We start from the raw sequence: 12,458 nt of genomic DNA, 5'->3' as shown, positions 1-12,458 counted from the left end.
TGATAGCTCATTATGTTCTCTGCACTCCCAGACGTGGTGCACCGTCCTTTCTGATTGAGGTAGTAAAGCAGTTGAAGAAGGGAGGTGACATCATCCCTATGGTTCTTGTAGAAATGCTCAAGGGATTTAATGATATGAGCTATGGCCACAAATTCAGACTAGATCATTATCAAGGGAGTCCTGCTATCTTTCAGATGTGGCTCCTTGAGAAATTGAAGTGAACGAAATCATTAAAAGAAGGCCCACTCAGAGCTCTTTGCTACCAAGATAAGAGGGAAGTTCCAAAATTCGACCTTATCAGTGATTGGGAGAAGTACCTACAGGAAAGGACTGTGCAAGATATCACATGGAAGTGCCCAGGGAGGCCACAAGAAGATTTTCTGATGAAGACCCCTGGCTACAATTATGTCAAGTTGATGGGATTGACTCACACATCCTTTTATTTGCCTATGTACATCAGCAGACAATATGGGCTCGAGGTGACCGACCCAGAGGAGCTAGTGAATTTTCACCCATCTCAAGAATTGTCTCCCCACCTTGTTACTCACCTATCCCATCTATGGTAGGAAGATTGTTCCCCTTTTTATGTAATTCATTTGGTAATGGAATGAGGAAGTATTTGGATTCTCATATTATCCTGATTATTCTAATTATGACTTGAGTTATGGAATTGATTATGCCCAAACATTACAAACAAACAAAAACAAAAGAAAATTTTTTCTTTGTACCAAAAGTAAGTTTTCATTCATAAGATGCTAAAATAAAATGATGAACAAATAAGGGGAGGGAAAAAGAAAATGGAAAATATATGTGTTTGTGTTTGCAGGAAATATAGAAACAAATCCCTATGGGTCAGAAGCCATCATCTGAACCATGCTCCAAATCATCCTCGTGGAGCACCGGGGAACCCGCAGATGCTAGTCCAGCCTACTCCAGCCTCTGGGTCATGTCCTAAATCAGTGTGTCCTGCTGCACAATCTCCCGATCTTTGGTAACTATCACATCGCACAGACCGTAATGCATCCTCCTAATCTCATAATAGACCTCCGGGGACACATAAGAAAGAACATATCAGCCAGAGGAAGTCAAAAGTTAATTGAAGGATGATCAGATACTCACATAATCATAAGGAATGGGCAGCCTAAGGAAAGCGTCTACATTTGTGTTCTGCTCCAGAAGATGAGGGGCACCAGGATTGGCTGCCTTGGGATAGTTCCAAGCAGGGAAGCCACAGAAGGGGATGCTAGCAACTCTAAGAGAACCACATGCAGTGGTAGAGGGTCCTACTTATGAAAGATTAGCAGCACTAGCATGCGACCAAATAGTCGAAGGATATATATGTCACACTCTCCCCTAAAAGATCATCAGTCAAGACCAAAATAAGAAAGAATTTAAAGGAAATACTCAAGAGAAGGCAACATACCACTGGACCATGACCGAGAGGGGTGCCTACTATCTCCTCCTCCAATAAGGCTCTGTAGTCCCTATCCTGATTAAGAAATGAGTCATCCCATACTCTATTAGCCAAGCGCTTCATCTCATCTACTGGGATGATCTCTGGGCAGTGCATAGTGGGTGGAGAAAGACCGGGAGAGGGGCACACTTGATATCTAACCATTGGGGTACTACTCTCTCTCTCAAATACCAGACATGCCCCAAATGCCCCAAAAAAGGACTCGATTCTCGGATAAGTGTTTGGCTAATGTGAATCCTTCAGAATCTGGAAATACATGGCAATGGAATGGTCTCCTAGTGACCTGTAAATCCAAGGAAAATTAAGTAAAGCACGAGATAGAAGGAATTTCAGTGGCAAACGTGGCATATCTCAGTGAGATTGTTTAAAAGAGAACGAACAGGGATCCCCAAAGGATGGTGCTGAGCCTAATCACCTGATTGTCCCCCCACCTCATGGATACAGGGAAGAAGAATGCCTGAGGGTCCCTCAGTCTGGAAGCTATGGTTGCCAAATGCTCAAAGCACCAGGGTTGTTGTAAGAGATTAAAGTAAGAAAGTGCAATCCAAATGAATGAAAGGAAATGGGTACAAGAAGGAAGGTTACTTGAATAATGTAGCCTACCCCCTTGAGGCCCCTGTCTCCATATGGCAGCAGATTTAGGGACCGCAGGAGATATGCATAGGCGGCCCCGCCCTAGTCCCAAGAGTCTACTATACGAAGTTATCGGAGGAAGAACACCAGGTGGATATCTACTCCCCCTCAGAGGTCACTGAAGCGGAACTAACCCATAGCAAACAGCAAGAAAGAATGGGCCACCTAAGACATGTTGCTTGGGTTCTCCCCTAGGTCGACTTTCCACCATCGAGCACTAATCTCCCCTAGGTGGATGTGTGTCTGGCTGGCCGTAATGGTAATGCCGGTCAGGTCTGCAGACTCCCTAACCTTCGGAATCCTGGGTAGGGTCATAGATCTATCCCCAAATGGAATTCCTATCAATGCATAAAAGCACAGGGGCATGATGGTGATCTCGCTGATAGGGAGATGAAAAGAATGAGTATTTGGCTACCACCGCTCCATCAGGGCCCCCACCAATGCTGGATTGAACTTTTGGGTCTCTACAAAGGCTAGCCGGCACAGTTAGGATGCATCAATCATCTCCTTCACTCTACGAGGAAGCATCCTATGCCATGATTGAACCATGTTCGGATGGCCATACAATGCCAAGGTAGGTGGTTCCCTCCCCTCATGTTAATGGAAATAAAGAATGCATAAAAAGAAAAAAAAAACAAGAAAAAGTAAAAACAGTATAAAAGATAATAAAAAAAGAGAAAAACAAAACAAAAATAAAAGATAATCAAAATAATGAGTACAATGTAAAGACTTACCCAGGAACCCCATATAAAGTTACAGATGTGATTCCGACTGTTATGAAGAGTCTGCTCGGAGTACCAATCGGCCAAGCCCTCATCCCTGTGGGAAGAACTACTGCAACTCTCAAGTTGGACTTCTCCCAAAGTCTGTCTTTCTCCTTTCAGCTATATTTTCAAAGATCACAAAAAACCTAAAGAAGTTTTCCAATTTGTAAGAAACCTCAGAAAGTTTCTCAATTTGCACAAAAACCCACAAGAATATCAAATTCTCCAAATGACTCCTCCCTCAAGAACAAGATGAAGATCTTCAAGAGTAAGATAAAGAACTTCAAGAACAAGAAGGAGAACTTCAAGAAAAACCTGAGGGCTCCAGAAACTCAAAACCCACTCATTTCACTCAGAAAAGTTAGAATGAGGAATGGACAAGGAAGGGGGACCATTTTATAGAAAAAATTCAATTTCCTAAAAAAAAAAATTTGAGATTCCAAATCCAAGGTGCAAACCAAAGTTTTGTACTACCAAATACCAAATTCAAAATTATTTTGGTGGTAGTTGCAGCTTATATCACATGGGAAGTAAAAATTCAAAGGAAAGGTAGAAATTCATGTGGTAAGTGGAAAATATATCACATGAAAAAGAGGAAAGTAAAGGTCAAAATGTTATTGGTCAAAATTCAAGATTAAAAGGCAAGATTCCAAATCAAAGAGCCAAGAATCAAGAATCAAGAATCAAGAGAAAATCAAGAAGAGAAACAATTGCATTTACCCTACCCCAGGTGGCCTCATATCATTTATTCGGCCCAGGAGGCCCAATTTCATTGACTTAGCCCCAGGTGGCCCAATTGCATTTATTCGGCCCCAAGAGGCCCAATTTCATTAACCCAACCCCAGGTGGCCCAATGTCGTTAACCCAGCCTCAGGTGGCCCAATCACTTTGAGTCGGTTCCGAGTGGCCCGATCTCATAGACCAAAACCATAGGATTGGCAGATGGAATTCCAGCCTAGGAAGAACATTTTTCATGTACTAACATCTTCTAAAGGGAAGGCTCAAATCTCTACAAATGATGGACAAATCTCTAGGATTGGCGGCTGGAAGTCCAGCCTAGGAAGAACATTCTTCATGTACTAACATTTTCTGCAGGGAGGGCTCAAATCTCTACAAAATGTTACTTCAACATCTTCTAATAGGATTGAAAGAGCAACGAATTCCTTTCCACAATTGGCAGCCCAGGTAAGTTCTAAAACTCTAGAGATATTATATGTTGTATTTTTCAACTCTATCATAAATGAGCAAGATGACTGCAGTTTATGCTCTGGGTGACAAAATGTGTCATTCTTTTCTTTGCCCTTCTACCATTGGTACAGGCCTCGACCAAAGAGGGACATTCTGTAGACACCCAATTTTGTCACCCTCCTTCGACTATGATGAGATGTGGATCTTGGACGTGACTTTCGGCTTTCGATCAATAGGGATGATGATGGAAACGTTCCCCTACCCAAAACTCTGGAAACCCCTATACGGGAGAGAAGATGGTCTAATTTTGACTTTCTATATATGAAGGAATCAAGTCAAGATGACCATATAGATGGATAGTGCTCAAAAATACGATTCTGATGATATATGGCACGTCAAAATCAGACCAGCAGATCTCTAGCAATCATCCCTAAAAAATTACAGTTTCCCGCACATATGCCACGCACTCGAACAGTCCCCCTAGAAACCTGTAAAATCTCCTACCTACCCCAAACGCCTTAAAATTCATCCCCTACTTACCCAGATAACCCAAAAACACTCCCGAACTTGAAACCCTGGGAATCCCTGCAAAGGAGAGAAGAGGGTCTAATTTTGACTTTTTATATATGGAGGAATCTAGTCAAGATGACCATACAGATGAATAATACTCGAAAATATGATTCCGATGATATATGGCATGTCAAAATTAGATCAGCGGATCTCCCGTGATTGTTACCAGAAAAACCCATAATCGCACGCGCAATGGACAGCAGGCCAACCCGCACGCGTGCTTGCTGCCCTTGGCTACTGCCCATGGCCGCAGCCCTAAGCAGCAGTATATGGTTGTAGCACATGGTGCCAACCTGCCATGCACCCCAAGCCATGCCCAGCCTGTCATGCTATGCACCCAGCAGACCTGTGCCCCAACGGGCATAGGCCAGCACCCCTACCCTACTGCCTGTATGCTGTCCAACAGGCCAGCCTATGCATGCGCGCACTGGCTAGCAGGCCAGCCTATGCATGCGCATGCTATTTGTTGCCCATGCCTATGCCCACCTGTGCCATGTTGCCAGCCCAACCTGTGCCATTTGTGCCATGCTGCCAACCCATTTTTTACCCACCTATGCCACACTGCCCGCACCCCCTCTGTGCCTAATTTGTGCCCACCTATGTGCCCAACTCACACCCACATGCCACTAGTTGTGTGTCATACACCACACACCTATGACATTGCCCACATTGCCTACCCTCCCATACTGACCATGCCCTGTGCACTTCAGCCCAGTCTTGCGTGCCGCCGTTAATGGCCAGGATTGATATTCCCCTGACTCAGTGGGTGAAGAAATTCCCTCTTCACCTTTTTTACTAAGGATTCTCTCTCCCAAAAAATCCCTTTTTACCCATTGTATAAAAGTCCTCTTCACCCATTTTGATCCGAGAACCCCTTTCTACCTATTGTATAAAGGCCCTCTTTACCCACTTTAGGCAAAAAACCCCCTTTCGTCCATTGGATAAAGATGTTCCCTATTTCTCATTGGCCGGAAAAACCTATAAACACCCCCTCCTTTAGATTTTACACACCAAAATCCCACCTCACTCCATTGTAGTGAAACTTTCCTCCCCTCCCCCTCTTAATTTTCTTCGGGTCTTCGTAGCGATCTCGTCAAGATCCGAAATTTTTTTCGGATCTTCGAAGTGTTCTCCGGGACTTTGAAGATCTTCAATCCAAGCCCTTAGTTCAATCCATTTTTTTCCAAAAGTAGTGTGCTCTTCAACCCCGTCCTTTGAGTGTTCTTGAGTTTTACCAGAAATAGAAACCATCCCTTTGAGGTTCTTTGGGTCTATGAAGAGATCCTTGTTAAGATCCGGAACTCTGTTTGGATCTTCAAAGTGTTCTTCGGGAATTTGGAGATCTTCAATCCATTTTTAAGTTAATCCATTTCTTTCCAAAAATAGCAATCCTAGCGGAAGCCCTGTCCGAGTGCCCCTGGAATCTTTCTAGAAATAGCCATTCCCAGCAGAAGCTCTGTTGAAGTGCCACCTCAGCCTAGCCCTCCCTAGCCTATCCCCAGTGGAAGCTCTGTCGGGGTGCCACCTCATCCTAAGCTCGAAAATAACCTTCCCTAGCCGAAGCTCTATCTGAATCCAAATCCAGAAATAGCCTTCCCTAGCCGAAGCTCTGTCCGAATCCAAATCCGAAAGTAACTGTTCTTAGCCGGAACCCTGTCTGAATATCATCACAATCAACATCTCTCAAGAAAAGAAGTTGGAGGTCAAGACCATCTTCCCCTAAGCTAGGAGAACATGAAAGACAGTCCGAGTTGGTACTAATCAGGGGCCCACCCCTCTTGACCCGAAACAGCGGTCAAATTCAAGTATAATCTCTCTCCTCATTTAAGCAAAATGTAGATATCTAATAGACATTGTTTTAATGTACATAGTAGTTTAAATTCTGTCAATGTATATATATGTGATAATTTAGTCATGCATGTGGAATAGTAATAATTGTAAAAAATGTTCGTTCTTAAGCATCTAGTAGGAAGACCGGTTGAACTGGGCAGATTAGGTGCCTAATACCTTCCCAACTTTATAGCCTGACACTTCTCCTAAATCTCTGGACCAAACCAATTATTGGGCCCTTTCCTCTGGAATTGGGCCCACCCCCGGGTCCTAGGCCCATAATCCTAGGTGGCGACTTCAAACCCCTTTGTATGATTCTGATCCATATATTGGACCATCATCAAGCCTTCTTCTAGAATGACAAACTTTACACTCTTGCGAAATAGGCCCCCACGTATCTCGGAGAGGCAATACAGCAGTGCAGGGCCCATAAGCAAAGCACACACCACACACCCCTCCCTCATTAAAAAGAGAAAGAGAGGAGAGAGGACGGTATCAACGCAAGCCTTTTTCACAAAGGGCGGAGGCATTTCCTCCCGCTACCCTCACAGAGCATCACTTTTAAAACATTCTGAAAGAAAACAAAAGAAACAACCTCATTAAACAAGGAATAGATGAAATGTCTGCTCATCCCATCCAATGACATGGAGAAATAGATAAGAGATGATCCAGAATTCGACGATACCAATAGAAACTTGCTTCTTACTGGTTGTGATAAGAGTCATTCAAAGAGTAAGGAATCGATATTAGGTTGAAAATTTGAAATTTTGTTCAAAGTGCAATATGACTTCTTGGCCAAAACATTGTGGTATTAGGGAACTATTGTAATATAGACCTGACTAATGGCTATTTATCAATTCATATGATTCGACAAACTTCTACTCTTCCTTTTGTTGTCTTTGATCGAATCCATGTAGCCAACTCCATTAAGTTAGGATAAGGCTAAGTTGTTGTTATTGTTGTTGTTGATGAAATAGTGGAATCAAATATAGTTGAGGATACAACCAAAATTGTTGGAGAGGGCTTTTAAGAAAAGCTAGGAGAAGCTGACCCGTAAGGAGGTTGACTGATAAATGTGTTGCCTCAACTTATCTTGATGCAATCATTGAAATCAATCTATAAGATGGCATGGCTAAAGAAAAAATGTAACATTCAATACAGAAATAATTGTTGAAGTGACAATGATAGGCATAATTTCCTGAAATAGGTGCAGTAAAACAACTTCAAGTGAGATGGTTTCCTCATTTTAAAAAGATGAGGTGGTCCAAAATCTGGAGATGGTGAACCTGGTTCACTCACTCGATAAATTGGTACCCTCAGGCCTGAACATGTAAATAAAGGTCATAAAACCACAATTCATTAAACATCAATCATGGATTGGGAAAAAGGAAAAATAGTGAAATAGTATTAAAGTCGGCAATGATTTAACAAAATGGAAAACAAAAAATGTGAAGAACTCAAGTTGGAATATGTATATCCACATGAGAAAAATGGAACTAATGAGAACTTCAAACCCCAGATTCTAAATAGCCATTTGTAAGTATAGAATCCATCCATAATTTTGGGCTTTCTAGAGTGGCTCTAGTAGTTACTTAATAACTAATATTATTTCTCATTTAATTGATGAGCCCAAATGCTAAATCGAACTCAAAAACTGTAACTTTTTCCTCTCCTACAATAGCACTTGTGTCATGGAAAGATGTATTACGAAAATTTTTAAAACCATCTAGAGATCTAGTTAAAGTTTCCTTCCTTGAACATACCAGCTATGTGTCTCAACTCCATGGTCAAACAAGTTCAAGATACATCAGTTGATAAAACCCAGAGGGGTTCAAGAAAAAATGGCAAATTTTAATATAAAGAAGAAACACATCCGAATGGACCCATTTCACTTGAAGGTACCTGTTTTCATAATGATTCGTAGATATCATTAGGAGTTCCAGCCCCTATGCAAAACCAAGCAAGGTATATAAGACAGATTGAAGAAAAAAAATTGAGAATAAGGTAGATTAGGCACGCAAGGGAGAAATTTAATAACTTCAGAACCAGACTTTATATGGGGATAATATTCTAGTTGAGTGGAGATCCTAACAGGTCCCAACTATGACTAAATCCATAAGTCTAAGCAGGTGTGATAGACCTCACACTAAACTATACAGTAGAATAGAGAATGGCCCCTGGTCTATAACCAAAGAGAGTGAGCACAATAGATTTTATATCACATCATCCTATAGTCTTGAAATAAACCAAAATATAGATCCAAATAAAAACTTACTTTGGCAAGCAGAACCTTCCCAGTTCTATGTCCTCCTGTCAATAGAATTCCCTGCAGAATATTGGCAGAAGCAAAAATCATGGGAATGCATAATTGCTGATGTCAAAATTTATTGACTACTAAGGACTTCAAAATGGAATTACTTTAGAACATAGTCTAATTTTCTTAACTATAAAATGATATAAAGAGCAACCCAGTGCACAAGGCTCCTGCTACTGTAGGGTCTAGAAGGCAAATGTAAGAAGTCTTATCCCCTGCTTCGCAGGATAGGCTATTTGAAAAAATAAAGCCCCATGCATATCATTGAATCAGCTTGCTTGGTATGGAGGACTTGAGAATCAAAGTTCAATGAACTCTTTATGGCTATGGTTACATGGAACAAGAAATGCAACAAAACCCATGAAACATCACCACCAACATTGAATATACTGTTTAACATATCTGCCACCATAAAAAACTAACAATACAAAAATTTCTACATCCAAATTCTTCATTCTACCTATTTCTTTTCCTCATTCTTCCTTTCATGGGAGAAGTGCTTTCAAGGAATTATAGCCTTCTAAGAAGATTGACAGGATAAAACCACCCTTCCTCTAAGTTTTAATGCATCATTATTTTCAATTTCTCGTTGCAATGCAATACATAATGACTGGAGGAGTGTTCAACAATGAACTTCAGTAAAGATAATCATAACAGATCTCTACACATCACATGTTCAAATAAAGTCAGAAAGACCGAAATCAATAAGTTTCATTGGAGCATCTTCATCTCTAGTGGTAAAGAGAAAATTTTGTTGCATATTCATGAACAAGAAAAGTTAGTAGGAGGAGGCAAGAAGGTGAAAATAGTATGGGGAAATCCATTCTGAAGTTTGGGAAGAAGCTCGATCTTTTGTGCTTTCTAATGTAAGCTGGGATTTTCAAAAATGTCAAAGATACAGATTTATGTAAATAGTCTTTTTGGTTGAGTTTTTGTTCTACTGATGGCCATGCCGAAGGTGGATCAATAGCTCAGTAGTATTTATTTATTTATTTTTCCTTGTATTCTCTCTTTATTTGATTTAATGAAATTCATCTACTGATCCTTAGCAAAAAAAAATGCCTTTAATAATCAGAAATATGTTGCCAATCCAAACCTCTAGTTTCAAATCACGGTGTACAACACCTTGAAGATGACAATAGGCAACTACACATGAATTTAGAAAAGGTGAATGCTATAGGCTACAACTTAAGATTTTCTATTTCAAAATAAGGTTTATTTGAATGACACCTTTATAGGTGAAGATTAGCTATTGATTACTTGTAATACTTCAATCCATGCCAAGGGGTAAAAGTTGTCATTTTGTTAGTAATAATGAGCCAACCATCTTCTCCCTTCTTGGTTATTCTTCTGTGCAATCAAAATGTTAATCATGAATTCAGTCTTTTTCTCCTATTTGCGTTGGGGAATGCTCAATAAAAAATTTGCATTTTCGCACCATAAAATGTGCTACAAGTTTGATAAATTAAATATAGACAATGGGGGTAGGGTTACTTCAAAACCTATAAGCACAGGTGCTCTGAAAGATCTAAGTACTTTGCATGGGTGATAGAAATCAACGCAACGGAGATGTTCTTCACGAATTAGGTTTTACAAACCCTACCTCTCAAAATTGAGAGAGAGAGAGAGAGAGAGTTGCATGATTTTGGTGATTAGATAATATGTAGTGTGTAAAAACAATGGGGGTTCCGATTTTGGAGGTTTAGACCAAACTACGTGAAACAAGGCTTAGACCGAACCATGAGTGATTAATGACCAAAAATTGCCACCTAGATTAGTGTGTAAGACCCAAACATAATAACAAACAAGAAAACTATTAATTCCACTCCAAACTGATCCAATCAAAGATCGGGTTGTAGTAAGAGAAAGGTGTTAAACATCACGACCCACTCAGTTAAACTAGACTTCAACCATGGGCATGCTAAACCAATCCGAATCATGTGCATCATGAATAAGAAATAGGAAAAGGGAGGCTTTGCAATAATGTTTACTCTTGCCTGGAACCTGCCCTCTTCTACCTCCTGCAACCCTCCTCCCCTTGCTACTTTCTCAGCCCACTCACCCGATCTGCTCCCTCTCGGCTCTCACAACCTCCACCCTGGGCTCCTTCTCCCAACCTTTTCCCTCATGCAGGACCGGCCCCCCTCCCCCATTGGGTATCCATATCGACAATGGATACCATATTTCATTTCCCTGGTCCCAAATGACGAATCTAGAAGTACAATTTCCAGGCAACCTGACTCCAATACCAACTCTTCCCGTGATCTCCGCCTCTCCCACAAACTTTGGACCTCACCCACCTCATAAAATTTTGAACCCACCAATTATGCCACATGACAGAAATGCTTATAGTTTAGGAATGCAGCCAAGCTACGTTCCAGCCTCAAATTCAAGATTATTAAACTTTCATTGATTGTCATATTTGGACGTTAAACGTTGGACGGTGGCCGGTGGACGGTGGACGGTGGACCATTCGTGGCGGTTCATATCTGGGACCACAGAACTGGTTGACCCTTTGGCTCAAGCTCAACACGTCAAGAACGACCTTGTCCAAGGTCGTAGCCGTTATTCTCAGTACTGTTGAGAGAGATCAACAGAAGAACCAGTCCTAAATGGTCAAAGACAAGAACCAGTCCCAACCCGGTCTTTTTTTAACAAAACATTGGTTCCATATGGGACGGTGAGTAGTGCGTTACAACGTTCTATCAGGTCCAAACGTGCATGCTACCAATTGACACATAAAATGTTTCCTCCCCCATCGTGCATCCTCGCTAATTATGAATACATTATGACACTTAATTTAGTCATCCAAACAATCCCCTATAAAAAGGCTCAGGATAGATCAACTTGTCATCTCATCATCAACAAGAATCCAACTATTCAAGAAGAAGGTGTAGAAGAGAAGAAAGATAACAAGCAGTCATGGCAGGCTTGAACCATATCCTCCTCTTATCATTCATGGCTCTCTTGGCACTCACAGTCAATGCCAAACACTATTATTACACTTCTCCTCCACCTCCTCCTCACCACCCTCCACCTCCACCTCCTCACCATGCTCCTCCACCTCCTCCTCACCACCCTCCTCCTCCACCTCCTCACCATGCTCCTCCACCTCCTCATCATGCTCCACCTCCTCCTCACCATCCTCCAACCCACTACCACTTTCACTTGCCCACGCCAGAAGAAGAGAATGATGTGAAGTCGATTGGCGTGCAGGGAATGATCTATTGCAAAGCCGGATCTAAGCTCACGCCCCTTAAAGGTACTTATAGATATTTATTTTAGCTGAATTAGGATCTAAGGTCTGGCCCTTGTAAGGAGGGTCTAGTCCTTGATGTTTAAGACCATCTGATTCGAAAGTATCTACATTCGTCCCTCTGAAGACGAATTCCCAAAACATTTGATTTTTCAATTTTTCTTAGTTAGGTTTTAAGGAGAGCTGAATTCATGACCTCTTAATTTTGAGTTGTTAAGCTTTGTCAACCAAGCAACCCTTTGGAGTTTTGGTAGAAATTGGACTCTTTCAGTCATTCTAATATAAAAGATTAGTTAATCAAATAATAGATAGTAATTGGGTAGGTTTGCCTAAAAAAACGAGGGTAGGTTTAAAAAATAAATGTGTTGCTAGTCATAGAATATTATTCCCGACAGACTTGCACCTAACTAAAATGGTTCATGCAATTCC

The 12,458-nt window shown here is 41.3% G+C and overlaps 1 protein-coding gene across 1 annotated transcript in view; it reads left to right on the top strand.

The window, feature by feature from the left end:
- Positions 1–11,642: 11,642 nt before the first annotated feature.
- LOC122080936 (protein SEED AND ROOT HAIR PROTECTIVE PROTEIN-like) overlaps positions 11,643–12,458 on the top strand; it is a 1,740-nt gene continuing 924 nt past the window's right edge. Inside the window, exon 1 of the mRNA XM_042647830.1 lies at positions 11,643–12,035. Within this exon, the coding sequence (XP_042503764.1) occupies positions 11,696–12,035 (340 nt within the window). The 5' untranslated portion in view covers positions 11,643–11,695. The remainder of the gene's footprint in view (positions 12,036–12,458) is intronic.

The sequence above is a fragment of the Macadamia integrifolia genome, chromosome 6, assembly GCF_013358625.1.
Source record: "Macadamia integrifolia cultivar HAES 741 chromosome 6, SCU_Mint_v3, whole genome shotgun sequence".
NCBI classification, from domain to species: domain Eukaryota; kingdom Viridiplantae; phylum Streptophyta; class Magnoliopsida; order Proteales; family Proteaceae; genus Macadamia; species Macadamia integrifolia.
This window is presented reverse-complemented; position numbering and strand designations above follow the sequence as displayed.